The sequence below is a fragment of the Pantherophis guttatus genome, chromosome 6 (genome assembly GCF_059756535.1).
Source record: "Pantherophis guttatus breed Tessera chromosome 6, ASM5975653v1, whole genome shotgun sequence".
Lineage (NCBI taxonomy): Eukaryota > Metazoa > Chordata > Lepidosauria > Squamata > Colubridae > Pantherophis > Pantherophis guttatus.
Window position 1 is genome coordinate 48,631,046 of NC_142068.1, and position 25,899 is coordinate 48,656,944.

General features: G+C 34.1%; 1 protein-coding gene across 4 annotated transcripts in view; it reads left to right on the plus strand.

Annotated features, from left to right (window-relative positions):
• The window catches only part of SLK (STE20 like kinase), a 40,557-nt gene that overhangs the window by 732 nt on the left and 13,926 nt on the right, over positions 1 to 25,899 (plus strand). For 2 of the 4 annotated variants that reach the window (XM_034440023.2, XM_034440027.2), the window contains exons 2-13: positions 67 to 839; positions 9,963 to 10,127; positions 12,036 to 12,084; positions 12,670 to 12,819; positions 15,626 to 15,698; positions 15,905 to 16,099; positions 16,355 to 16,436; positions 18,487 to 18,615; positions 20,655 to 22,094; positions 23,157 to 23,287; positions 23,571 to 23,694; positions 24,936 to 25,115. In XM_034440023.2, coding sequence (XP_034295914.2) covers positions 690 to 839; positions 9,963 to 10,127; positions 12,036 to 12,084; positions 12,670 to 12,819; positions 15,626 to 15,698; positions 15,905 to 16,099; positions 16,355 to 16,436; positions 18,487 to 18,615; positions 20,655 to 22,094; positions 23,157 to 23,287; positions 23,571 to 23,694; positions 24,936 to 25,115 — 2,868 coding nt within the window. In that variant the 5' untranslated portion in view covers positions 67 to 689. The remainder of the gene's footprint in view (positions 1 to 66; positions 840 to 9,962; positions 10,128 to 12,035; positions 12,085 to 12,669; positions 12,820 to 15,625; positions 15,699 to 15,904; positions 16,100 to 16,354; positions 16,437 to 18,486; positions 18,616 to 20,654; positions 22,095 to 23,156; positions 23,288 to 23,570; positions 23,695 to 24,935; positions 25,116 to 25,899) is intronic. The other 2 variants (XM_034440026.2, XM_087872857.1) reach the window with 1 other exon arrangement.

Here is a 25,899-nt window from a genome sequence, read left to right on the forward strand (position 1 = left end):
ATTTAAAAATGGTTGAGTATTTTCTTAATCCACTTAATTTTTTGTCTCTTGCCTCTCTCCCAATAGACAGAATGCTCTCTTGAAGGCAAGTCCGTCGTAGGAAAGAAGATGCGATTTTCCGTTCTCATGGATTGCTGAAGTTTTCAACCACCAAGGAAAGGAGAGTTGCATCTGACACGATGTTAGCCGTCTGTGCTGTTGAATAAGGAGCGGCAGGGCTTGAATACAGCTGCCTGATTTTTTTGCCCACATGCTCACCATTTAATATTGGATCCTTTATCTGGAAGAATCAAGTGGGCATTTTCTGTTACGGGCAACCCATCTTTTTGGGATAGTGTCTCTGGAGCCTGGTCATATGCATTGAGTGATTAGAAGAAGGTAGTGCGAATTATATGATTATTAGGTTGGTAAACCTACAGCAATAAACTTGTGGGAAACTGCATGTGAGAAACCGCATGTGGCTGGCTGCTACTTGTTCTGGTTGTGAGGTTGGATTATTGAGTGCCGAATCAAAAATCTAGACTGCAAATTGTCCCTATCCGGTCCTTTCTTAGCATCGTTGCTGACGCATAGCACCCTAGTCACAATTTTGTACTGTTTTTCTTTTAGACCATAACAGCAGACACAACAACTGCTTGATTTTTTTTCTGAAGAGTTTTAAAATAGTTTTTGAACTAAAAAGGGCAAATATGTCCTTCTTTAACTTCCGTAAGATCTTCAAGTTGGGAGGTGAAAAGAAAAAGAAACAGTATGAACATGTCAAGAGAGATTTGAATCCAGAGGACTTTTGGGAAATTATAGGAGAATTGGGTGATGGTGCTTTTGGCAAAGTATTTAAGGTAAGGAATGCTTATTTGATGCTCCTATTGATAAATTATATTTTTCTGGGCCCTGAATTTAACAACACTATAAAAATTCATAATCCATAAAATAAAAATGAGTGTTGGGCTATCATGATATGGTAAAAATGATGGATTTCTCTTAGATGTAAATAGCTGTCAAAATTAGTGATAAGTCAATTTTTAATTATTGCTTGGAATAAACAAACTGAAAAAAGTTATTGGAACATAGAACCATTCTCCTTCACTACATATTGCTAAGTTAATTTTTTTTGGCCTATTTTTCTACTGTCTGCACATTAAAAATAGATGTCTGGTGTTGTCTATAGATAAAAGAATAAGTGGTGGTTTGGATTTTTCATACAATACATGACTTCCTTCACCCTAAAGGCTTCAGTTTTATACTGAAAATATATTTAGAAAACAAATTCTAAAATTATGACTTCAATTATTAGTTTTTGAAATCTTACACTGCTGTTTTATGGAGGGTGGTGAACATATCTTAACATAGCAATTTCATCAAGACCAAATGCTTTTAAATAATTATATGATAATGACTTATTTAATATTGTTCCTTCAAAGTGTGGGAAATGAAGTATATTTAGAATAGACTAATTTATGATGTGAGATAGGCTTTCCTCATATGTTTCCTGGATAATCCTAAAATGTTAAATTCATAATTGGGTCATTGATGAAGATATGAACAGAGATTAGCTATTACACATCTAATACTTATACATCAAATAATTCCATGAATTAATGGACTACTTTCAGTGTTATAAATTGCTATGTATATGCATGCCTTTTGCATCTCATTGAACTTTTCATATTTCCATAAACATTCATAACCCAGCAGTTTCACCCTATCAGTCATTTGATCTGGTGATCAGCTATCAGTTAGTGATACTAAACTGTTTTATTTTCTTTCATAAATGTCAGTAAGAAATTAGTAATTTATTTACTGCTTACTAACTAGCTGACTTGATTAGTGACTAAGAACTTCAAGTGGCCCATCTATGCTATGACTAGTATATATATATAGATAGATAGATAGATAGATAGATAGATAGATAGATATTAACTTTACTAAGCTTTTTCTGCAGTAAATATTTTTTTAAAAAATATTAAGAAAAAAATGTTAAACAGTTTTTAAAATAAATGTAAAACTTTTTTCATTGTTTGGATTTAATTGTCAACATCTTAAAAATACAGAAATTTTTAACAGAACAAAGTTCACTTAATGTAAGGAAAGATTTCAATCCACTTCCTGCAGGCTTCTCAGCCGGTTGGAAAAGTGAGGGACTCCCTTTCTTGGTGAAAGGGACTGAAGATACAATGGGGGTGGGGTGATGGACCATTGACAGTGTTGATTGAGTTAGTGTAGCTTAGAGCCCAACCCATATTCTTCAGGAAGAGTCTCATAAACTGGCAGGGATGGCTAAGAAACTTTGCTTCAAATAATCTACTTTTAATAAATTATATATGATAGCTTTGTGATTTCATTTTTTTATGCTGGTGATTTTCTTCAGTCATTATTTGGACAGCAGTTTCTGCATGTCAGTCATAGAGCTGCTCACTGTCAATGTCTAATCTTAGATTTGAATTACAAATGGAGATTTTGAATTACAGTGACTATAACTCTGGAGTGGCAATATTTATAGCTCTGTGATTCAATCCAATGAATTCAATTGTTGCTTTTGTTTTAATTCCACAAATCAAGGAGGCATGGTAGGCAAGTTGATTCTTGTGTTCTTATATTAGTCACTTATATTCCAGGCACATATTGAATAAACTGAGGTCTTCTTTTCATATTTGAATATATTCTGTGTGTCAGCTCACACATACATGCTGGTTCCACCCATTTTTTTATGCAGCAGTCATCTTTTCCAAGGTATAAATTAAATCTTATCTACCTCAAACATTTATTTAAAAAGGAGGAAACAATATGTGTACTTTGCATCTTTAGCTTTTGCTTTAATGGACTTCTCTTCTGGGAAGGACTTTTTGCTGCCTTCCAGGTCTGTTTTATACTGGATACATTCCTAGGCAATATTTTAAGGGCAGTTAGTTCCCTGACTATGCAAATTCATCTTTTGGAACTTGTGATATTCTGCAATATTGATAGAATAATTGATTTTTTTTCTTAATATGTTTAATTGAGGACATATTTATGAGAATATTTCCTTCGGTATGGAATGCTATAATATTTAATAAATAAATTGAAAGGAATTGCATGAAACAGTTCCCTCATTATCCTTCATTCTGTACACTTGCCCATCGCTAACTATCCATAAAAGTTGCTCTGGAGTTCTGGTATGATCCATTTAGGACAACAAATGAATGAAGTCAAGTTGCTATTCCAAAGTCCATTTAATAATAACATGGAAGCTGTTCCAAAACAGTTCAAAGTAGATTGATTGACTAACTGAACAGAAGTAGCAGTAGTAATAAACTAAATAAACAAAAATGTGTATGTCAAAATTATTAAAATAAACAAAATATTTATATACTAAAATACTTTTTATTTGGAAAAGATTCTGCTTTGGTTTCTTTTTCTCTGTATGATAATCTGTTGAAATCATGGAAATTACTGTCTATAAGAGGTAAATAAAAGAATTGTTTGATTTAGTATAATGTATCTGTTTTTGTTTATAGCTTTATAGTTAGCCTTGTCATTTTATTTATTCTTACAACTGTAAGAATGCTGTATTTTTAGTACTGTATACTGTATTGTTGTTTTTTCCTTGGCTAAAGTATTTGGTTTTTATGACATATACATATAAACTCTTTTTGTTATGATCAAAAACCATTGCACGTAAAAAAGTTAAACTAAAACTGCAGCAGAATGAACTTTTATAAATAGAACACTATTTCTGCCAAGACTTGAGATTGCTTTATAATAGTTTCATTAGAAACTATTGTTATTGATCATATTACAAGCATGGAATTTGTATGATAAATATTTGCTATGGAATTATGAAATCTTCAATTATTTTTTTCTTCAGAACTAACAAATTTGAATCGTAGTTTTATTTGTCACCTAACATTTAAGAATAAACAGTTTAGTTACAAAGACTTGACTGTGATAGATGATACAAAGCAGATAAGTTGCATCTGACAAAGGGAGTTGTAACAAATGAAAGAATATACTGCATTAAATATGCTGGTCTTTAAGGAGGTGCATATTGTTTGTAGATAAATGATACTCTATCTGAATTAGTAGGTATTGATCTAACTTTTGAGTTGCATATGCTAACATATATAGGCTATGTGTAGAAATTTGAAGGTTGCATGACATTATGGCCGAAAATGAACATTCTGATTTTGTTGATGTGATCAACAGAGAAATGTCATTGAATTTGTTTTTGTATATTATCTTGATTCTGCTCTCCAGAGCTGAGAAGAAACATACTATATCTTTACATTGGCAATGGAGTGAGCTTTCATCTCTTAACTTTCATAGAAAATAAATGGTAAGCAAGAGACCAATCTAACTCCATCTAATAGACAAAGGAAGCCACTTTATGACAGTGGCTTATACTTCCATTCCAGAAGAACTTTAATTTTTGGTTACAAAGATTTTTCTTCCTGAACACTTGGGTGCATCTTATAGATTTCTGACTACTAATAACTTGTAATTTAACCTATCACGGACTGTTTTATAAAAATCTTCTGTTTTTACACAATCTACACCCTTTTATATATTGACTGTGTTACCAACATAGAAGAAACATATGAAAAAATGGAATTGTTGTTGAAGCACATCCAGTACAACTAAAATATCTATGGAGACCTAAAAGTAGTGGCTGCTAGGATATATCAAGTATGTTATTATAGATGCAAACGAGAGAGCCATGCAAGAGAGTCAAATAACATTAAAAGAAATGGTCACTACAAAAGAATTTGTTTCCAGGACAGAAAATGTGGCACATGAATCACTTATTAATCCAACAAACAAATTTTTGTCTCTGCTTCACATAAAACTCAAGCCTGATGAAAAATTTGTCAGAACGATGAACAAGGAAAGTAAAGATTTTTGTTATTTGCAACAGATGTTTCCAAGAAAAACTAATGCCAAGATTACAGAAGGTGTTTCTGTTGGTCTACAGATCAGATATGTCATCAGTGACACACTTTGAAGATCTGTTAGTGGAGCTGGAGAAAATCACCTGGAAAGCATTCAAGAATGTTGCTGAGAATTTCCTTGGCAACTACAGAGAAACAAACTACATTCAGCTGGTTGACAAATTTCTTACAGCGTACAAGACCATAAGGTGTAATATGTCACTAAAGATTCAGTTTTTGCATACATACTTGAACTTCTTTTCCAAAAATTTAGGTACAGTCAGTGATGAACATGGTGAAAGTTTTTACCAGAACAGGCATGAAAGACCAGGCCAACACCTGAAGGTTCAATTTAACTGATTTATTGATAAAAGTGTGGATCTAGAAATCTTCTCAACTAACAGTCAGCATTTGATTAGCGTTAGAATTAAATAAGAGTCAACAGAAGTCAAGGGTGGTTTGGCTAATTCATTTCTGCCCATGTGATGATTCTAGACTGCTACCTCTTTTCATTTCTCCCCCTGGCTCTGCCAGTCCTTCTACACAATGAAAAAAATGGCATCAGGGCAACTGGAATCCATCAATGCTGACTGACACTGCAGTTGGACACTGCAGCGAGATATATCAGATGCTGAGTACAAAAGAAAATCGGCAGCAAAACATTGTTGGCCCCTTTGAACTCATTCATGTCAGAAACATACAATTAAATAGATTATAGTCATTAAAAGTTAATTTCATATTTTTCAAGATTCCTACATAATACAGTTGTTCTGAAATTATATTTGTTCAGTTTGAAGGTGTCTATTACCAAAATTTTTCAGGAAGCAAATATTTTGGAAAAATGTGTTGTCTAGTGATACTGTGGTTTCCTTAGAACCAAATGTTTAGGAGCAATAATACATTCCAAATGTATATAGGAGCTCAGGAAGCAAAACTTTCGGGGGGAAAATCATCTACTGTTATAATTTATTCTTAGTTTCTTGAATTTCATTCATTTGAAAAAGAGGAATGAATAAATAATGAACTGGAAAAGAATTAACATAACATTGGAAGAAAAGCTTTGAAAGACAGAAAGACAAGCTTTCCAAAGCACTTGGAAAGGGTGTTTCATAAAGCATTATTGCATTTTCAAATCCTCTGATCCTCTGGAAGGTTGAGTCAATTGTTTCAAAACCAGTCCTCCATATCTGTAGATGCAATGATAAAATTTATCCTGAGACTTTGCACATTGTGTGTTACTGCTTTGCAGTCTAAAGCCGGAGCGATAGTTTAACACTTAAGAAAAGAATGCACATTGTGAAACTTTTGAATGATTGTGCAGCGTAATGTAACATCTTGCAGGTTACATACTCTGTCAACGTGACTTACAAATATTACAGTCCTTATTAAATATTACAATACAAGGTGCCCCAAATTGCAACCCTGTTCATTCCTATTTAGTATCTACATACAACTGCTGGTGAAGTTATTGTCATTGGTGATTAGTACCATCAATACATTGATAATACTCAGTTGTACACTTCAGCCCTGGAAGTATTTTTAGACTTACAGTTCCCAGTTGGTGAGCAGGTTACAGATATGGCCAAGAGGGCCCTTGCACAATTTAAATCTAATGCATCAGTTGTGCTTCTCCTGGAACACATGCCTTTACTTCCTTGTTGGACTATTGCAGCATACTTTAAATGGCCCTGCCATTGAACACCAGTTTAGAATCTGCTGTTGTTCCAGAACATACAAATGTAGGGAGTTTTGGATGCAAACTGATAACACTAGTTATGGTTTTTTATAATAACACCTTTGCTTTGTGGGATGCAAGGCTTCCAGGTTTAATTTAAGGTATTGTTTAACGCCTATGAAGCTCTACATGTAGTGGTCCAGGTTACTTGTGGAACTGACAATCCCTTATTGTATTTAACTGCTCCACCGCATCTAACATGATGGGCTTATTCCTTGTCTCTTCTTTGAAACAGTGCCATCTAATGCATCCCAAGAAGCATGCTTTGTTTGTCATAGCACCTTTAGTCTTATATCTTTAGTCTTATATCCACACCTTTAGACTATCCAGAGTTGTGGATAATCTTGACTATATAAGCCATCTGGAAAACTTTGAAGACCTAGCTTTTGCCTCAGGCTATGGCAGGGTGTCAAACTAATGGGCTGGAGGCCTCACACGCTAGCCACACCCACCCCATTTTAGCAAAGGGGAAAGAAGTCACGATACGTCACATGATGATAATGTGACACCACGAATTTGATACCCCTGGGCTATGGGGCCAGGCTATTAATGGAAGTCCCACCTGTAGGGTTTATTTGGATTCATTACTTCTTGTTTTTATGTTTTGTATTGTGAACAATTCAGAATCATAAGACTAAGAAGCGTGGCTATATAAATGAGAGAGTTCTGAAAAACAAGACTGTAGTAGGAACTTCTTTCTTTGGGAATCTTTCCAGAGAGCAGTTAGTAATGGTCCTATGAATAGGAATTGATAATTATACAGCTAGAGCAGACTTTTAAATTGGTTTCTCTTCTGAGATTATAAACCTCAAAGTGAAAATTGTTTTCATTTTTTATTATTGTACAAGCTACTCAAGGAAACACTCTGAATAATACATTGAAAAGAAGAGGTAGGGTTTTTAAAGCTATGTATAAAATTATGCAGGCACTTAGACTTCCATGCAGACTGATAATTCTTAATTACATAGATCCTAGCTCTCCAATAATTGATGAATGAATTAAAGGATAATGGATTTTAATCTACTATGTCTCTTCTTCTATTGCCCTAATAAGTTGTATTAAGTATGTATAATATTTTAGGAACAAAGTTGTGGATTGATGCCATGAACTTCTAAAATTATTTTGAAAATCCCTATATATTGATTCTAGATTAGCAAAAAATTGGGTTTATCTTTCTGCAGTGCTTCTGCTTCTTTCTCTGTGAACTGTATCAATCTGTTGTAGAGAGGGACAAGAGGTCAGCCTGATGGCTCCTAATTTAAGGGGTACCACAGAGTTTAGTCCTTGTCCCCTCCCCTCCTGTTTTTTAACATTGTATTAAATTACTGGGGGAGATCATCAAGCAATTCAGGATTATGATACCATCAGTATACTGATTATGCCCAACTATCTCACTAGCATGCTCTTGATGTTCTATCCCAATGCATGGTAACTATGATGGTCTGAAGTGGAGAGAATTAGCTCAGATTGAACCTAAACAAGATAAAGTTTTGTTTGTACATTGGGCTTCTATTTTGGTGCCATTGTTATTTCTGGCTGCTACAATTATTTTATATGGGGCTACTTTTAAAGATTACATGGTAATTTCAGTTTGTTGGAATATGGAGGCCAATATCTTGCTGGTTCCTAATATTGGAAGCATGTTACAATTATAAGACAAGCCTTGAAGAAGCTATAGTTCAGTTTCTAGTACAATTTAAAGTGCTGGCCTCCTCCTTCAAGTAAATTAGTTCCAGCCTATTAGATCATATTGAGGGCCCTTCATGTTGTTCCAGATTTCTGAAATATCAGGGTAGACAGTCTACAAATTACTGCTTCTCTGTAGCAGTGCCAACACTATGGAATGGACTGTCCATTGAGATGACGCTGGTAGCTTTTAGGAGATTGTTAAAAGTGAAGCTTTTTTATATAGCCATTCAGTAACATTCACCTACATCTTTTGTAATTATTTTACTCTCCAACTTTAATTTTGCTTTTGCAATTTGCATTGCATGTTTTAATTCTGTTGTTATTTTTACTGTGATATTGTAACAGTTGAGACCAGTGAAACTGTTGAGGAAAAAATCAAATTACCAGTTTAAATGTTTTTTCTGGGTTTTTATATTTAATAGCAAATATTACGTTTTTGAGTCTTTTTTAGAAATAGTATTACGAATGATAGCCATATAGTTTAAAGATTGCTATGTTTAGTTGGTAGACAAAAGATTTTAGAACAATAAAAAGACATAAGATTATTAAACATTCAGAGATAGCTATGTAAGCTTGTTATGATAAAACTGTAAAATATCTCAGATAATTAAAAATGCAGCTAATGCATACATAATATTTTGGGAATTCTGTCTCCTCTACTAGATTTATAAAATTTATCCTGACATAGGAATGCATATACTATATACCACCAAATATGTGCCCTTCCTCAAGGGAGGAAGGAAAGAATAATAAATATATAGAATGATATATAACAATATACTATTGAAAGCCATTGTCATTACTGATAGATTTGAGAAAGAATATTGTTGGATGATAGTTTTCTATGCAAAAATATATATTGCAAATTAGTTTTAAAACTTTTTATTCAAGTTGTCGGACATGGAGTTAATCTGCTGCTTATAACTTTCATTAATCAATCTTTGTCAATTTACCTTCAGGTGTTCCTTCTTAAACAGTATCCTAGAAGTTCACATGGTCCCTATTATTTATATAGATTGCTATTTCTGATATCAGCTTTGCAGTAATTTGATTTTCTTGAGGAATCTGTTCTATGCAGACAGCAGTGAGTGATTGTATGCAGATAATATCATATTAAGAGTTATATGAAATTTGTGAGAGTTATTTCAATTGTCAAGGTACAATACTACAAGAATATTATACAATAACATTATAGAATAAAATTATATACTTTGTATATAATACAAAGAAACCATAGTGGTAAATCACATGCTTTTTACATGCAGAGAATTTGTTTCCATGTACTTTGTGTTTTGTATATTTTGGTTTCCCAATTAATTTGGGAATGGAATAAGCCTTAGTACATACTATTAATAGTATGTATACTATTATATACTATCTACACAGATGTGGTCTGCTTTCTGCTTTAGCTAAGACTGATTTCAGTAAGATGGTGTCAACTTGAAGGCTTTGCAGAAGGAAAGGTTGCATTGAATAAATCAAAGAAGAAAGTGCTAATAATATGTTCTAGGTGATCCAGTATATTCTAGTATGTATTTATAAAACATCCAGAACATAGAGGAACACTTGAATAAAATGTCTGCAGTATAAATGAATAAAACAACCAACCAGTTCTGCTTTAATGTTTTCTGCAGGCTCAGAACAAAGAAACAAAAGTCCTTGCTGCTGCAAAGGTCATTGATACAAAATCCGAAGAAGAACTTGAAGACTACATGGTTGAAATTGATATCTTAGCATCCTGTGATCATCCTAATATTGTCAAATTGCTAGATGCTTTTTATTATGAAAATAATCTTTGGGTAAGGGTTTGCTTTTGTCCACAACTATATGTTTTAGTGGAGAAAAGGTACTGTGTATTAAATCTTAACATTGTCTCCATGCAATCTGCATTTTAAAAAAATACATTTTTAGAGACAGATGTGCAATTCACTGCATCTATTGGAAATGAACATTTTAAACATTTCAAAATAATGTAAACTCTGCTGGCTGTTGATGAAGAATCATTTTGTAGAAATAGTTATCTGTGCATAAATACAAAGAAAAATACTGTCTTCAATATCAGATTTAGGCTAGACTGCCCAGGTTGGGCCAGCCAAAGTAGAAAGACCAAATGCAATCATTCTTTCATATTTTGTTGTGAACTTAAGATTCATGCTGCAATGGGATGTGTGAGGAATTAAAATCACCAATAAACATACAATGCTGTACCATAACGTTGTTAATTGTTGTCCACCACAAAAAGTATGATATTGCTCATTAAGACTTAATGTTATATATAAACAGGTCATTATAACTTATTCAACAAATCATCGCTAAGAAAATCTTAAATTATAGTTCTGTGAAAACTCAATCATTCACATAGTACATGGGGCACTAAAATGGCATATTAAATGGCATATTAAAAATGATATTTGACATTGTGTTCCCCTTGTTTCATTTCTCCCTTTTCACCTGTGAGAAAAATTGGATCGTAACTTCTCCCTCCCCTTCCACTTAGACGAAGGGGAGAGAGAAAGAAAGATTAATGCCATTTTTTGATAGAAGGCAAATTCCATTCATGTTTCCAAAGAACAGGAATTGCTTAACTAGTCTGAAAGACACTAAACTAGGGAGAAAGAAGAAAACTAAGCATAATTGATTGCTGATTACTAAGGCAAGTCAGATTGGGTGACCTCAGTAGCTCAAAAAAACCATACTCTGTTCTATTCATTAATCATGTCCTGGCTTAATTTCATCTAATAAAAGAAATACAGATGCCAGGCTGCATGACTCTCTTCTATTTAATTCTCAATAGAACAAATTTGGAGAAATGAGCAGCTCTTAAGAATACGTTTTCAACTAGTACATCATATTCAAGATTCACACCACATATCATCCAAATGCATCCATTATGTTTAATATATTCTAAGACATAATTATGATCCATTTTAATTTTTGAATTACAGCAGATTTGGGCCTTTTAATGAAATTAACCAAATTTATTAATTTCCTCAAAGTTTAATGGAATAGCAGTTACCATTGATTATTATTGAAAAATTTTATTATTGTAGCAGATAAAATGTTTTTATTTGTTGATTTTTCTTTTAATGGAATAACATATTCACCATAGTCATTTGATTTAAATTTATGTTCTCTCTGGAGAAATTACAGCAGCACTTGCCCAGTGAAAATGCTTGAATTCACTGCTTACTAAACAACAGACAACTTATTTCCATAATTAAACCAGACTTATAGCTAACAGAAACATATGACGTTGTCTCATTAAGTCTGTCTAATCATTGAAAAAATAGTAAAAGAAACTAATAACACCTAGAAGTAGAGATGTACAAAACATTTTGATTCAGAATCTCTGAAAACAATTTCAGGATTTGACGATAGCTGTCCTGTTCTCATGGAAAGTATTCTGGTGTTGATCCTATCATACTGGAGGTGTTCCAGACTTAGGGCAATCTTAAGAAAAGAGCAATTTTAGGCAGAGAATATTCCAGTAAGATCAGAACATTTTCTAGGAAGGCGGAATAACCTCTTCAAGCTTGAAGCAACTCTTTCCAACTAAAAGTGGGCATTTTGAGTTAAAATGTTTCACATTCAAACTGTTTTGCACACTTCTAACCAGAAGTTTAGTATAGGTGGTTAAGCTTAATTCCTGTTCCTCAATAAGCCAGTTTGAAAAGTAAACATCTATATTACTTCCTTTAAATATGCAGATCCTCATTGAGTTCTGTGCTGGTGGTGCAGTTGATGCAGTAATGTTGGGTAAGTACAACATTCAAAATGTTGGAAAAATAGATAATTTCATTGGTAGTTTCTGTTATTTTTAAACTACGAATACATTAATGCCTAGCATTTTTTTGTATAATTTACAGAGATAGAATGCACATGAGTGCACAATGTTAGACTATGATTTTAAGTAATTTAATTTTAAAACCTATGTGTGATGGTAGTGGGAAAGATATTGGGTGGTTGAAGAGATACTGCCTAAGGAACAGATAAGACACAATAGAGTCTGCACTGGTTAGGGAGCAGGGCAAGAGGTTCAGAAGGGGCCCTTCCTGGTTTCTCAGGCTGTAAAGTAGCTGGTGGGAGAATATCATTTGCAAATTTGCAACTTTTTGTTAATGTAGCTTTACAATAAAATTATAGATTATTGCTTATTTGGTCATTTTTCCTGCTTGGTCTATCTGGTAAAGCTATTTCATTTTAATGTTGAAATCTATATAATTTATTTTGGATCTTTTGACCTGGCAACACTCCTCCCCCAACCCCTGCATATTTTACTTTAATTATCAAGATTTTTGGCAAAAGAAGATATTTAAATGCAAGAGTATGCTTTCCTTGTAGAACTGGAAAGACCGCTGACAGAGCCACAGATCAGGGTAGTTTGCAGGCAGACTCTTGAGGCGCTGCATTATCTGCATGAAAACAAGATCATTCACCGAGATCTGAAAGCTGGCAATATTCTTTTCACTTTGGATGGAGATATTAAACTAGGTGAGTATTCTATTTCTTAAAATAGAAAATTACATTGTTTTAATACAAGTGTAGTATCAGTAATAGTTTCTCAATAAATATAGACAGCTATTTCTAGGTCATAGGATCTTAATTAGTAGATCTGCTTTAGCTGATTTCAATTTCAAAGAAAACTTTTCTTCCATTGCATGAAGTACCTTATTACAGATTATGCCAATAGAAGATACTATATGTAGCTCAGGCTTGAACTGTGGGGTCCTTGGTGCTTTCTGAGCATAGTTGTTTGTTTGCAGACATTTTGTTGCCCAACTAGATAATATTTTCAATGCTAAAAAGAAATGCGGTTTGCTTTCTGTTTGTATGCAATAGCTTACCCTGTCAGTATTGGTAGAGGAGGTGTTTTCTCATTTGTAGTTCCTTGATTAGGGTATTGTTTACTTCTTGATTGTCTGGTGTCAATCCCTGCTTTTAATGTTGTTTATCTCTATGTGCCTATTGATTTGTCTGAGTTGCTAGTTTCCAGGAATTCCCTAGTGATTTTTTTTATTTAGCTTGGTGTAGGATGCTCAGTTTCCTAGTTTAAAGTATGTTGAGTCTGTCCATATGTTGTGAAATTCGGGAATTTTCTCATGTCTTTTGACAGCTCGTAGGTGCTCATGCATATACTCTGCTAATTTTCTGCATGTTTGTCATACATAGTATTTGTAACAGTCCTTACCCTGTATGTTGTAGTTCAGTGGTCACCAACTGGGTCCGCGAAAAAGTTTTGGTGGTCCGCAGTGCACCTGAGTGGAGGAGCTGCTCTGGGATGACCAAAGGGCCAGTCCTGTGAGTACAGCTCTGGAATATGGGACCAGTCAGGCAGCTTGTGGTGGGGCTGGAAATCTCCATCGTAGAGGGTGGTATGTGCAACGTACAACTTTGCAGGTGGTACAACGTGCAAGGAGTAGCGCCATCAGAACAAGGTAATGGTGCTGTTGCAGCAAAGGAGGGGCAGCAGCGCAGGTGGGCCGAAGCAATGGGTGTCGGCAACCCGCAGCTCTTTCATCCCCCTGCTGTGACTCCCTGTTGGCTGAACCCACCAGTGGCTGGCCCCACTCCTTGCCCTCCCCTCCCAGTTACTCTTTGCCTGGCCTGAGAAGTAAGGGCGGGGGATGGAGATTTGCTCCATATTCCAGAATGGGAGCAAAGCACCTCTGTACTTGCTTCATCTTTTGCTGGGGCTTCTTCCAGCCTTTGTTGGTGCTATGCGCATCTTTGTCGCTCGGGAAGACACGTGACTTGCTCTCTGCCTTGCGCAGCACAGTTAAATTTTGCGTGCTTCAGAATAGGGGAGACGGCATCCCCTCCTCTTTCTGGAGCTCATTACGATGTGGAGCATCGGCTGCAGCTGGGCCAAGCCATTGTCTTGGGGCGGAGAGCAGGTCGTGTGTCTCCCCAAGCGACCAAGGTGCATCCAGTACCAACAGAGGCCAGAAGAAGTGTCCATGAGACCCAGAGAGTGCCGGAGAATCAGAATGAGAGAGATAGACAGACAGAAAGAGAAAGACGGAGAGAGAGATGAGGGAGGGAGAGATCTGTTTCTCATAGAAAACAAAAGAACAGGAGCCATAAAACCTGGTTAGGCGTGGCTGGGGGGGGTCATGTGACTGGGTGGAAGTGAGTGATGTTGAGTTGGCCACACCCATCCAGGTTTTGTGACTCCTCGTTTTATTTTCTGTGGAAAATGGGTCCAAATGGCTCTTTGAGTATTTAAGGTTGCAGAAATAGTCGGCCAAGCTAAGTGCCTGAAGGACCCCGTCCCATCACTGGGAGTCTAGGTGCTTCAGCAAGCAGTGCGCTAGATTCATATTAGTGGTCCAGGGGATTTAAAATTATGAATTAGTGGTCCGGGGGATTTAAAATTATGAATTAGTGGTCCCTGAGGTCCGAAAGGTTGGTGACCCCTGTTGTAGATGACTCCTGTTTTTAATTCTTGGGTTGCTGGGTCTTTTCGTTTACTTCAAATGTTTTAAAGGGCTTTGGTTGGTTTGTGTGCTATGATGATGCTATGTGGTTGTAATACTCTCTTGGTTGTTCCTCAGGTACCATTTAAATCCTGAAATTGTCATCTTAATGAAAATTGCTTTCCTGCCATACATGCTTATGAAATTCTATCAAAAAACTATGGTCAAACGTATCACACTCATACTTGCTTTTTATTGTAATGTCTTGCAGTTATAGATACAGGCTTGATGATTTGCTTTTATGTTTTGATAGCATTGCTGTTTAGAGCCACCCTTAGTCTGGGAGATTGTGGCAAAAATATTGTCCAATGTATTTATTTGATATTTTTTAGCATTCTTTTCCCCCTCCTTTCTTCCCTTCTTCCTTTTACTTATTTAATCTCTTTTAATTAGCATTCTAATTTACATTTAATATATATATATTGTGTGTGTGTGTGTCAAAAATAGCAATAAAAGTTGATCTACTTATCTTAAGTCTTTTGACAAGTTACACTGAATCTCACTTTAAATCAACATAAAGGATATACATGTCATTTGTCTATTTTTTTAAAATTTTATATCAATTAGTAAAAATATATGTATTGAAAATAACTTTTATTTATGAGATATTGACATGTTTTTTTAAATGTTAAATGCATGAAGTAATTGTTCCAAATATATATCTTGGAACAAAATGGAAACATTAAAATGGAATCAGGAGATAGCTAAGAATGAAACAATGTTTCCTCATTTGGGAATGTAGGAAACAAAGCAGATAGCTTTGGAACATACATGCAAATTGCTATGTGTGATTCTAAATCAATGTTTTTCATTTGTTGAAGCGGATTTTGGAGTATCAGCTAAAAATACACGTACAATCCAGAGACGAGATTCTTTCATTGGCACTCCATATTGGTAAGCTATTTTATAGCCTTTTGAGGATAAGCTTTATACATATAACATTGTATACTTTTAGAGCTATATAAAATAAGAAAAATGATGACATTCTTCAAGTAATGATAACATAAACAATAGTGATGTTACATTCCTTAGTTCTTGAATTAGGTCTTAGTTCAGGCCTTATTTATTGCTAACTATGTGGGTTTTTTTTCTTACCTTAGGATGGCTCCTGAAGTGGTCATGTGTGAGACATCTAAAGACAGACCTTATGATTATAAAGCTGATGTTTGGTCTTTAGGTGTCACTTTAATAGAAATGGCTGAAATAGAACCACCTCATCATGAATTAAATCCAATGCGTGTTCTGCTGAAAATAGCAAAGTCGGAACCACCTTCGTTGGCACAACCATCAAAATGGTTATTTTTCTCTATTTATTTATTATCAGCATTAGAATAAACTGACAAAAAGAAATACTTGCTCCAAAGTTTACAATAATGTTTCACAAAGGCATCTTAAGCCTATATTCTAAAGTACTTTAATAAAAGAAAACCGCCTATTCTATATGAATGGAAATATTAATTATTTACATTTTATTTCCACCATTATTTATAATTAACTTATAACTATAAATTTTATCTTTACAACTTAACAATTTAATTGCTTTTATGTAGGTCTGCTGATTTTAAGGATTTCTTAAAGAAATGTTTGGAAAAGAATGTAGATGCCAGATGGAACATTGCTGAACTTCTGCAGGTATGAAGAATGAAATATTTTACTGTTTGGACTTCTGTTTTCAAATCATAGAGCAATTGAAGACGTAAATATGCTAAAATGTAAAATGTTTAATATTGTAATAGCATCCACCAGGGAAATACAAATCTGAAGCGCTGGTAATGTATACTCTACTCCTGCAGCTAAATGATAACAAAACCAATTAAGAAATGCAATAATAGTTATAGTCAAATGTACAAATAACACTTTGCTTTAAAATTTAATTAAATGTCCATATGGAGAAAAACAAGATAGGACCAATCAAACCTTTCTCACGTAGTGGTATGCAAAAAGGGCAGAATTGTATTCATTTCCAAGCTGAGCTGAAATTAACACAGGTTAATTTAGGAGGGAATTGTTTATTAATTTTGGCTGTATTTTTATGTTTGATTTCACTACTATGATCTAAAAGGGTTAGGTTTCATATTTACAAGGATAATTTGTAAATTAGGCTTGCAGGAATTTCTAGGTATAACAGCCTTTAGAACAGCTTTGAAATCTTTGAATTTAGGTGAAATGGTTTGAGAAAATATATCCAAATACAGGATTTCTAATGCTAATCAAGTAGGGTTGAATGTTGTTCAAGAAACTAGAGTACTTATAGATCTCATTCATAATTGTGAAATTGAATTAGCCTATGACTTTCTTTCTTCCCAAATTATTGGCTTAAAGATAAAATATATCCATAAATGAAACCATGCAGAAGACAATTTTCCAGAAAAATATTTTTTATATATTTTTGAATATACATCAATATCATTATATGAACAGTGAAGCATTTAAATATCATTCGTTTAAATACAGATAATAGTAATATAATATTTGTTACATTAATCATACTTATGTAATTGTGATATTATTATACATATTTGTATTAGTGTTCCTTTATTGTTTAGTTGTTCAGTGATTTTGTGCGCCATTCTAATAACAACCACAATATTATTTAAACATACATAGTGATACTATCTTTCAACATCTAATCTTTACATCTAGCCAGAGATGAAATGTTCCCGGTTCGGACCGGATCACCTGATCTGGTAGCGATGGCGGCGGGTGATTCGGAAAACCGGTAGCAAAAATCCCTGCGCCCCGCGCGATCATCAGAGGCTGTTTTTTTTTACTTTTAAAGCCATTTTGTCTACAACCTCTTCAACCGAAAAAATGCTTTTAAAAGTAAAAAAAAAAGCCTCTGATGATCGCACGGCTCAGCTGGGATCATCAGAGACTTTTAAAAGCATATTTTCTACAACCTATTCGGCCGAAGAGGTTGTAGGAAAAAAAATACCTTTAAAAGCCTCTGGCGATCCCAGCTGACTTGCCTAATCGTCAGAGGCTTCTGAAAGCATTTTTTTCTGCAACCTCTTCGGCCGAATTATTCACCGCTTTGACAAGCATTTCAAAGAGTCTCTTTTCCAGGGTTTATTTTCTTTGGGGTTAGGTTCTAGGTAAAAAAATCACTGTTCCAATCACTGTTCATCTACACCACTCCAGCACATTCTTTGTTTCTTCAGCTGCCCCAGCTTCATGGCAGCCATAATGGCTGCCTCTCCTTTTCGTCATTGGATGGGAGGGAATCCCTGGGTCCAGCTGGAGAGCTGCCGCTCTCCACGACCTACAGGGTGCCCCTCCTTTCTTCGTCACCCCTATAGGATGAATTTAGTCCCTTGGGATCCCTTCAACGAAGAGTATTTGGCGCAAGTTTGCGGAGCCTATCTCCGCACATCCGATCTTGCCGCGACGTCAAACCGGAACTCCATAATAATAATTTCTGCTTTGTGCTTGCAATTTAGTTTTCTTAAGCAGAAATAAATAGAAACACATGTAGACTTCCAAATATAAGAAGCTACTGAAGAATAGAAAGGTTTTTTTAAAGAAAAAAATTGTTTAGAATTTTATACAAGAAGTGTTCAGTGGAAAAATAAGTTGTAAGCCTTTTAATAAAAACCTGTGTTTTTACTTTTCTTGCATCAAATTTTTAATTTTAAGTTAAAGCCTTTTAATTTTGATTAAATTCTATATGCCTTTTTTCTAGCACTCATTTGTTACTGTAACTTCCAATAAACCAATCAGAGAGCTGATTGCAGAAGCAAAGGCTGAAGTCACTGAAGAAGTAGAGGATGGAAAAGATGAAGATGAAGAGGAGGAATCCGAAAATTCTCTAGTAAGAAATTTAAAATGTGTACATTAAAAAGAAACTTTGCACTGCAAGCCTAGTATATAAATTATGTTAATTTTTGTTAATGCAAAATTTTTATTACACTGTTAAATTAAGAGAAATATATTTACTGTAATCTAACCTAAAATATTGTCCAGCTTTCTAATATAAATGCTAAGTAACAAGTAGTTTAAATAGCAAACTGGACCTGGACCAATTTATAATATACTGTCATTTGTTAAACAGTGAATTTCTATTAACAAGTAAGCTTTCATACTAAAATAGATTATATTATTTACATAATATAAATATCGCACGCACATACACATACACACACACATACTATATATATATATATATATATATATATATATATATATATATATATATATATATATATATATATTACGTAGCCAAGTTTTTTTTTTTGTAGCTCCAGCTCAGTAGAATCTCATCTACTCGGTTCTGGGCTTTTTTCTTTTCTAACACCTAGCAATCTCTCACTGCTAGGTGGGAGACCTAAATAGATCCATTTCTAGCTCGTTAGCTGTCATCAGTAGGCCACACCCATATCCTCCCTGTAAAGGCACAGTATCAATTTTCTTACTTCTTCGTAGGGTTTATGTGTGTTTTTCTTCTAGCCAGGTTTTCCCTACGTAGCCAAGGTTTTTGTTTGTACCTCCAGCTCAGTAGAATCTCATCTACTCGGTTCTGGGCTTTTTTCTTTTCTAACACCTAGCAAGCTCTCACTGCTAGGTGGGAGACCTAAATAGATCCATTTCTAGCTCGTTAGCTGTCATCAGTAGGCCACACCCATATCCTCCCTGTAAATTGATACTGTGCCTTTACAGGGAGGATATGGGTGTGGCCTACTGATGACAGCTAACGAGCTAGAAATGGATCTATTTAGGTCTCCCACCTAGCAGTGAGAGCTTGCTAGGTGTTAGAAAAGAAAAAAGCCCAGAACCGAGTAGATGAGATTCTACTGAGCTGGAGCTACAAAAAAAAAAAAAACCTTGGCTACGTAGGGAAAACCTGGCTAGAAGAAAAACACACATAAACCCTACGAAGAAGTAAGAAAATTGATACTGTGCCTTTACAGGGAGGATATGGGTGTGGCCTACTGATGACAGCTAACGAGCTAGAAATGGATCTATTTAGGTCTCCCACCTAGCAGTGAGAGATTGCTAGGTGTTAGAAAAGAAAAAAGCCCAGAACCGAGTAGATGAGATTCTACTGAGCTGGAGCTACAAAAAAAAACCTTGGCTACGTAGGGAAAACCTGGCTAGAAGAAACACACACACACACACACACACACACACACACACACACACACATATATATAATATAATCTATTTATACTATTATTTAATTATATATATAGGAACATTGCAACCTGTATTTTGGAACTCTATTCTGTTCTTCAAACAAGACCAGTTGAGTTTAGTTTTGATTTCTCCTATGTTGTTTTGAATGTTCTGATGTTCCTCCAAAGCATAAGAATTTTTAGATTTCATTAGCAATAAAATGGCAGGTACAACTTCCATTCCTGTTGCAGTCGATCAGAGCTAGTTGAATGGGTGTCAGTTAAACGCAGTGGTATGATGGATGGCCAATAAATTTAATAAATAAAATAACATATTTTGGTCCTATGTAATCTTGTACCTATGGGTTCTAAACTGCATTTACTTTAAAGAAAGTTGCCAAATTCAGAAGTGTACAGTGTGCTTATTTATTTATTAATTAAATTTTATATAGCCGTCCATCTCATTGAAGGCAGATGCTGTAATGCGGAAGTTTTTAGCTTGCACATTTAAAGACAATATCTTTCTGTCAGCTATGCATATAGATTCCCAGATTCAAAGAAAATTTGGATTACACAAGTTGCATATTGGAAAGAAGTCTATCCAAAGAAGTTGTTCTATTATAAATCCTATATACTGTTATTACAAATTCTACATAATCTTAACTTTAGTAATAGGGTGAATATTTAAAATTGAAGTAATTACATGTACAACTAATAATGATTTCAATATTCATTTTAGCAGTTACCTGCAAATAAGCGAGCCTCATCTGACCTCAGTATTGCCAGCTCAGAAGAGGATAAGCTTTCACAGAATGCATCTATGCTGGAATCTGTTTCGGAGAGACTAGAGCATTCATCCATGGAAGAGACAAGTACTAATACAATTGAAAAAGAAAAGATAAGTATGGAGCCTGCCAGAAATGAAGATGAAGTATTCACAGAAAAAACAAATGATGCCAAGCAGAGCCATAGTGAAAAAGGAGAGAATGAATTGGCATTACAACATGAAGTTGAAGAAGCAAAAAAGAGTGAAAATTCTGATCAAAATGTAATATTGAATGAAGACACTATAGCACAGAAAGAAGAAAAAGAAAGCAATACAGTATTATCCATAATAAATGTTAAGCCTGATCTAAAAGCAGAAAAAGAAAATGCTTTGTCAAACGAATCATCAGTTGAGAACAGAAATAAAATTAGTCTTGAAATTGAAGCTCGCAGTGCAGAAATTAGAGAAACAATTTCTAAGGAGACTGATACGCAAGAAGAAAAGCAAAGTTTCATAGTCATCCAGGAAAACAAAGCCGCGGAGGAAATGTCAACAGAAAAAAATAAAGCAATTAAGGAATTACAAGGAAATGAAAAATGTGAAGATGATGTTCTGAAAGAAATTGAAAACCAAAAACATGAAGCAAATGCCAATATGGAAATGACAGAAATGATAGAAGAATCGTTTGATAAACAGCAGAAACCAATAAAAGAAGATACCAGTAGTGCTCAAGAGGAAGATATTACTACCAAGGTTCAGATCACAGATTCAATTAAAGTGATTGAAAGCAGCCAACAGGCAACAGAGGATGCTCAGGGACAAATTACTTCTGAACCAATTTTTATTCAGAATGATGTGGATATTGATCAGCAACAGATAGTGGGAGATTATGACGATTCTAACCAGAGAAGCACCTCAAAGGAAACTGTGGTCAGCATTGCAAAAAAAATGGAGGTCATGAAACAGAAGCTGGGATCGTATGATGCTATACATACTGAAAAACAAAAGACAACTGAAGAAATCGACACAAAAGATGAGGTTTCTGGTGATAAATTAGAGATCAGAGCTGAAGAAAACCACAAGAATAATTTTCAAATAAGCACAGATCCTGAGGTGGTTTCCAGTGATTTACCTATTAAAAATCATTTTGAAGATACAGTGAAACAACCTCTTGAACATGAGGCATCTCCAGTACCAAGTATTAATGTTAGCTGCGTAGAAAATGAGACGGAAGATAAATCAAAGAATCAGAATAATATTAAACATACACAATATCTTGATCCTGAGACTACTAAAGAAAATGATACAGATTCAGGCACTGGTTCTACAGCTGATAACAGCAGCATTGATTTAAATTTGTCAATTTCCAACTTCCTTACTAAAAACAAAGATAGTGGATCAATATCTTTACAAGTAAGTGTGGTAATTTAAAATTAAGCCCTATGTGAATTTGAATGGATGCAAATTATAGACTGAGGGTCCCTTCTCTATTTACTATAACTACTTACAAATTTCCATATCACTGTCCTTAGAATGTTATAAGTTCTGTATTTCTGCATAGTCATGTTTTCTTTTAATGCGATATATCAACTATATGTCTCTTAGTCCAAATATTTGTATGATACTTTATATAAAAAATGAATTCTGAATATGGAAAGAATTACTGTATTACAAAAATCTAAAGGCTATGGTTCCAATCATATTTAGTTTAGGTTATAATTGGACAATTTATGTTGTAATCTGTATATAATGTCTCTTATGTGGTATTATTTGATTTTTAATTTCTCCTGTAAAATGGAGATCCAATTATCTACATACATAGATATCCCTGTAGTCTTCTCTTTCTGAATCAGCAGTGTTATGGAAACTGCAGAAACTGAGTGAGAAGTAGCAAGCAAAGTAAACTAAAAGCAATAGATAAAGAACAGATATAAGGGAATTTACTTATGCCTTTACCATACCTACCACCTCATACCCTTCCACCCTTGCAAGTATCCTCCTTTCTGCTGTGTATATATGCTAATTTATACTCTCCTTTTTCTTTTCTTTTTTAAGTTCTTGCCTCTGTCTTTTTGATGATTTTAGCAAGTCCATCCAATCACAACTTGCTTGGTTTTCCTTTTTCTCTTAGCTTGTTCATTCTTCCTTCGTATGTTTAATTTACAGTTTCAATCTCATTCATTATTTCTCTGTGACCACTAGAAGATTTACCTAATAAGTGATATAGTTAGCTAATAGTAGATATTTATAAGGGTTGATACAGGTATTTTTACTGTACATAGTAATTATTTAAGAAATTATTGCCATCTTCTTCATATGTTCAGAAATATAAATCCAGGAAATATCTACTTGAAGAAATGAATTTCCTTAAAGGAAATATATTAAAACACATTTGGTTTAATCTTGGTTATAAAAAGAATAACTTGAAACGATATTTTAAAGAGATCAAAATACAATGAGTCATCTTTTATTTAGGAAACCAAAAGACATAAGAAGACTTTAAAGAAAACTCGGAAATTCATTATTGATGGTGTAGAAGTAAGTGTGACTACTTCAAAAATAGTCACTGAAAGTGATTCTAAAAGTGAAGAACTTCGGTATCTTCGGTGAGTTTTAAAATATCAATTTCAAATGAGAGAGGATCATTATCTCTAATATATTCACATATGGATTCACAAACATAGAAATATGCACACACACACACACACACACACACACACACACACTGTGGACTGTAATAGACTATAAGAAATAATTTGCATTATCTTAGTCTTATAAAATGCAGTAGTTCAATTCCACTCCTCAGTTATTAGTCATATTACTTCAGAATTCTAATTTCACTTTGGTTACTGATGACTCTAAAATTGTTTTCCTCTTCCTTAATGTCAGTCGTCAAGAATTACGGGAGCTACGCCTTCTCCAAAAAGAAGAACAACGAGCTCAGCAGCAACTCAGTAATAAGCTAGCACAACAACGAGAACAGATGTTTAGGCGCTTTGAACAGGAAATGACAGTAAGATTCCAGTTTCCTGCTGCTATTATATTTTTGAGCAAGCTCAACATTTTCTGTTTAGTGCTTTGTGATGAAACAGTAGATTATGACATTCCACTAAAGTAAAAAAAATAACTATGCCTCCTTATAAAGGGCAGGAAATCTAATTGGTAGAAGAAAAGGAATGGAAAAGGAGATAGTTACAATGAAAAGAATAAAATACAAGTGGGTCTTGTGATAAAGTAAATTGTCGTTTTGAAAATAAGCATAGGGTTTGTACTTTTAAAGAACTTAATCCAATATTATCTGTTCATACAGTGCTACTGCTAAATAGAGTCTTGATTTTTATGAAGAAGTGGTCCTTAAATGAAAGTAGGAACATAATAATGTGCATAATGCTACACTCCCATATGATATATGCCACAGGAAAAGTGCTGATAATAGAGAAGATAATACCAGTATTATAAAAACTGGGGTAAATGTTGCAACATTTCTTCAATAATATAAAAACTACAGCGTTTTTATCTTAAAAATAAATTTAGAAAAAGTATGCGACCTGTGACCAAACAACTACTGTTGTCATAAATATTTTAGCTCTATGATTTTAAAATGGGGAGGGATAAAATCATTTCAGAATTGCTTGACCTTAATGAAGAAATGTATGTTTTTGCATTTCATATTCCCCATCTTGCTGAGTAAGTGATTTACTTCTGCTGATTCAGTTCTAAATATGCTAATGGTTTCAGCAAAATCTAGAAGAAATTTTTATTAGAATCACTATTTTATTGAATTTAAGTACTTGAATTTAATTACTTATACAAATGAGTTCAGGCAGAGAAAAAAATGCCTTGTTAACAGATGATGTTCTCTCCCCTTCCATTTACAATCTATCACTTAATAAACATTTTACAAATTTAATGATTCAAGCAGTTACCAGAGATTACTATTTTTCATGAAATTCTTCTGTTTTGTCTTAAAGCTTCTTTCAGAAGAGTATATCAGAATGTATTGGTTCTGTCTTTATATTTAAAGACTGCCTAAATATTTAAAATAATTGTGTATAGGAAAGAAACTGCATTTTCATTCTATGTGCCATCCCCACTCTTATCTTTGTGCCTGATGTGAGAGTCAACAGTATTGGGGGGGGGGGAGGCTGGGTTGGGAGCATTCATGATACATAAAAATTCCAGGTTGAGCCTTCTCCTGACTCCAGCCCCTGGTTCTGACTCTTTTTCTCCTACATATTGCTCTTATTTTTTTAGAGCAAGAAGCGACAATATGACCAGGAAATTGAAAACCTAGAAAAACAGCAAAAACAGACAATAGAGCGCTTAGAACAAGAACATACAAATCGTTTGCGTGATGAAGCTAAGCGCATCAAAGCAGAACAAGAAAAAGAATTATCCAAGTTTCAAAATATGCTGAAAAACAAAAAGAAAGAGGTAAAGCCTTTAAATAATTTAGAAAATATGGTAAATACTTTTGGTCTTAGTGATGTTTACATTTTCATTCCATATGTTATAATTGTGCATATACACTCAATGCACATAAGGTCTGCAAACCTTATTTTCAGTAATAAATTATGATGGGCTTCACTGTGTATTTGGAATAGTAAAAAGTATTATTTAGTCAAGACCTTTGATAGAATTTTTGTGTATGTTATTCATTCAGAATAATTGCTAGAACTATTTGCAGAGAGATCTTGCACATGTGCTTTTATGAATATTGCATGTGGCTAATTATTAAGATTTTTTCAATTGGCCGCTTTGTAACATAATCACAGGTAAAAGTCATGGAGACTCAATAAATACATCACAACAGAATTTTTAAAACGTTGTGCATGGGTAAGCAGAAAGATTATCTTTATATCAGAAGAATCAAAATAATGTGCTGTAGATGTGTTTTTTCCTCTCAGATTACCAGACATGCAATATAAAACAGTTTTACATTTCAATATAATTGTGGTAGAAAAATTGCAGAATTGATATCTCTGCATGAAATAGAAAAGGGATTGTTATGCAGTATGTTACTAGAATAATTTTTAAAATTGAAATAGTGGTTAAATTTACCATTTTGGTTTTATTTGGACATAATCCAGTTTAAATGGTAAGAAATTCTCGGTCTCAAGCAACTTAAAACTCAGTATTAAAAGGAGGCCAAAATTATGCAAAATGAAGGAATTGTATCTCAGATCTTATTTTCTGAATTTTGTTGATTGTCTGACTC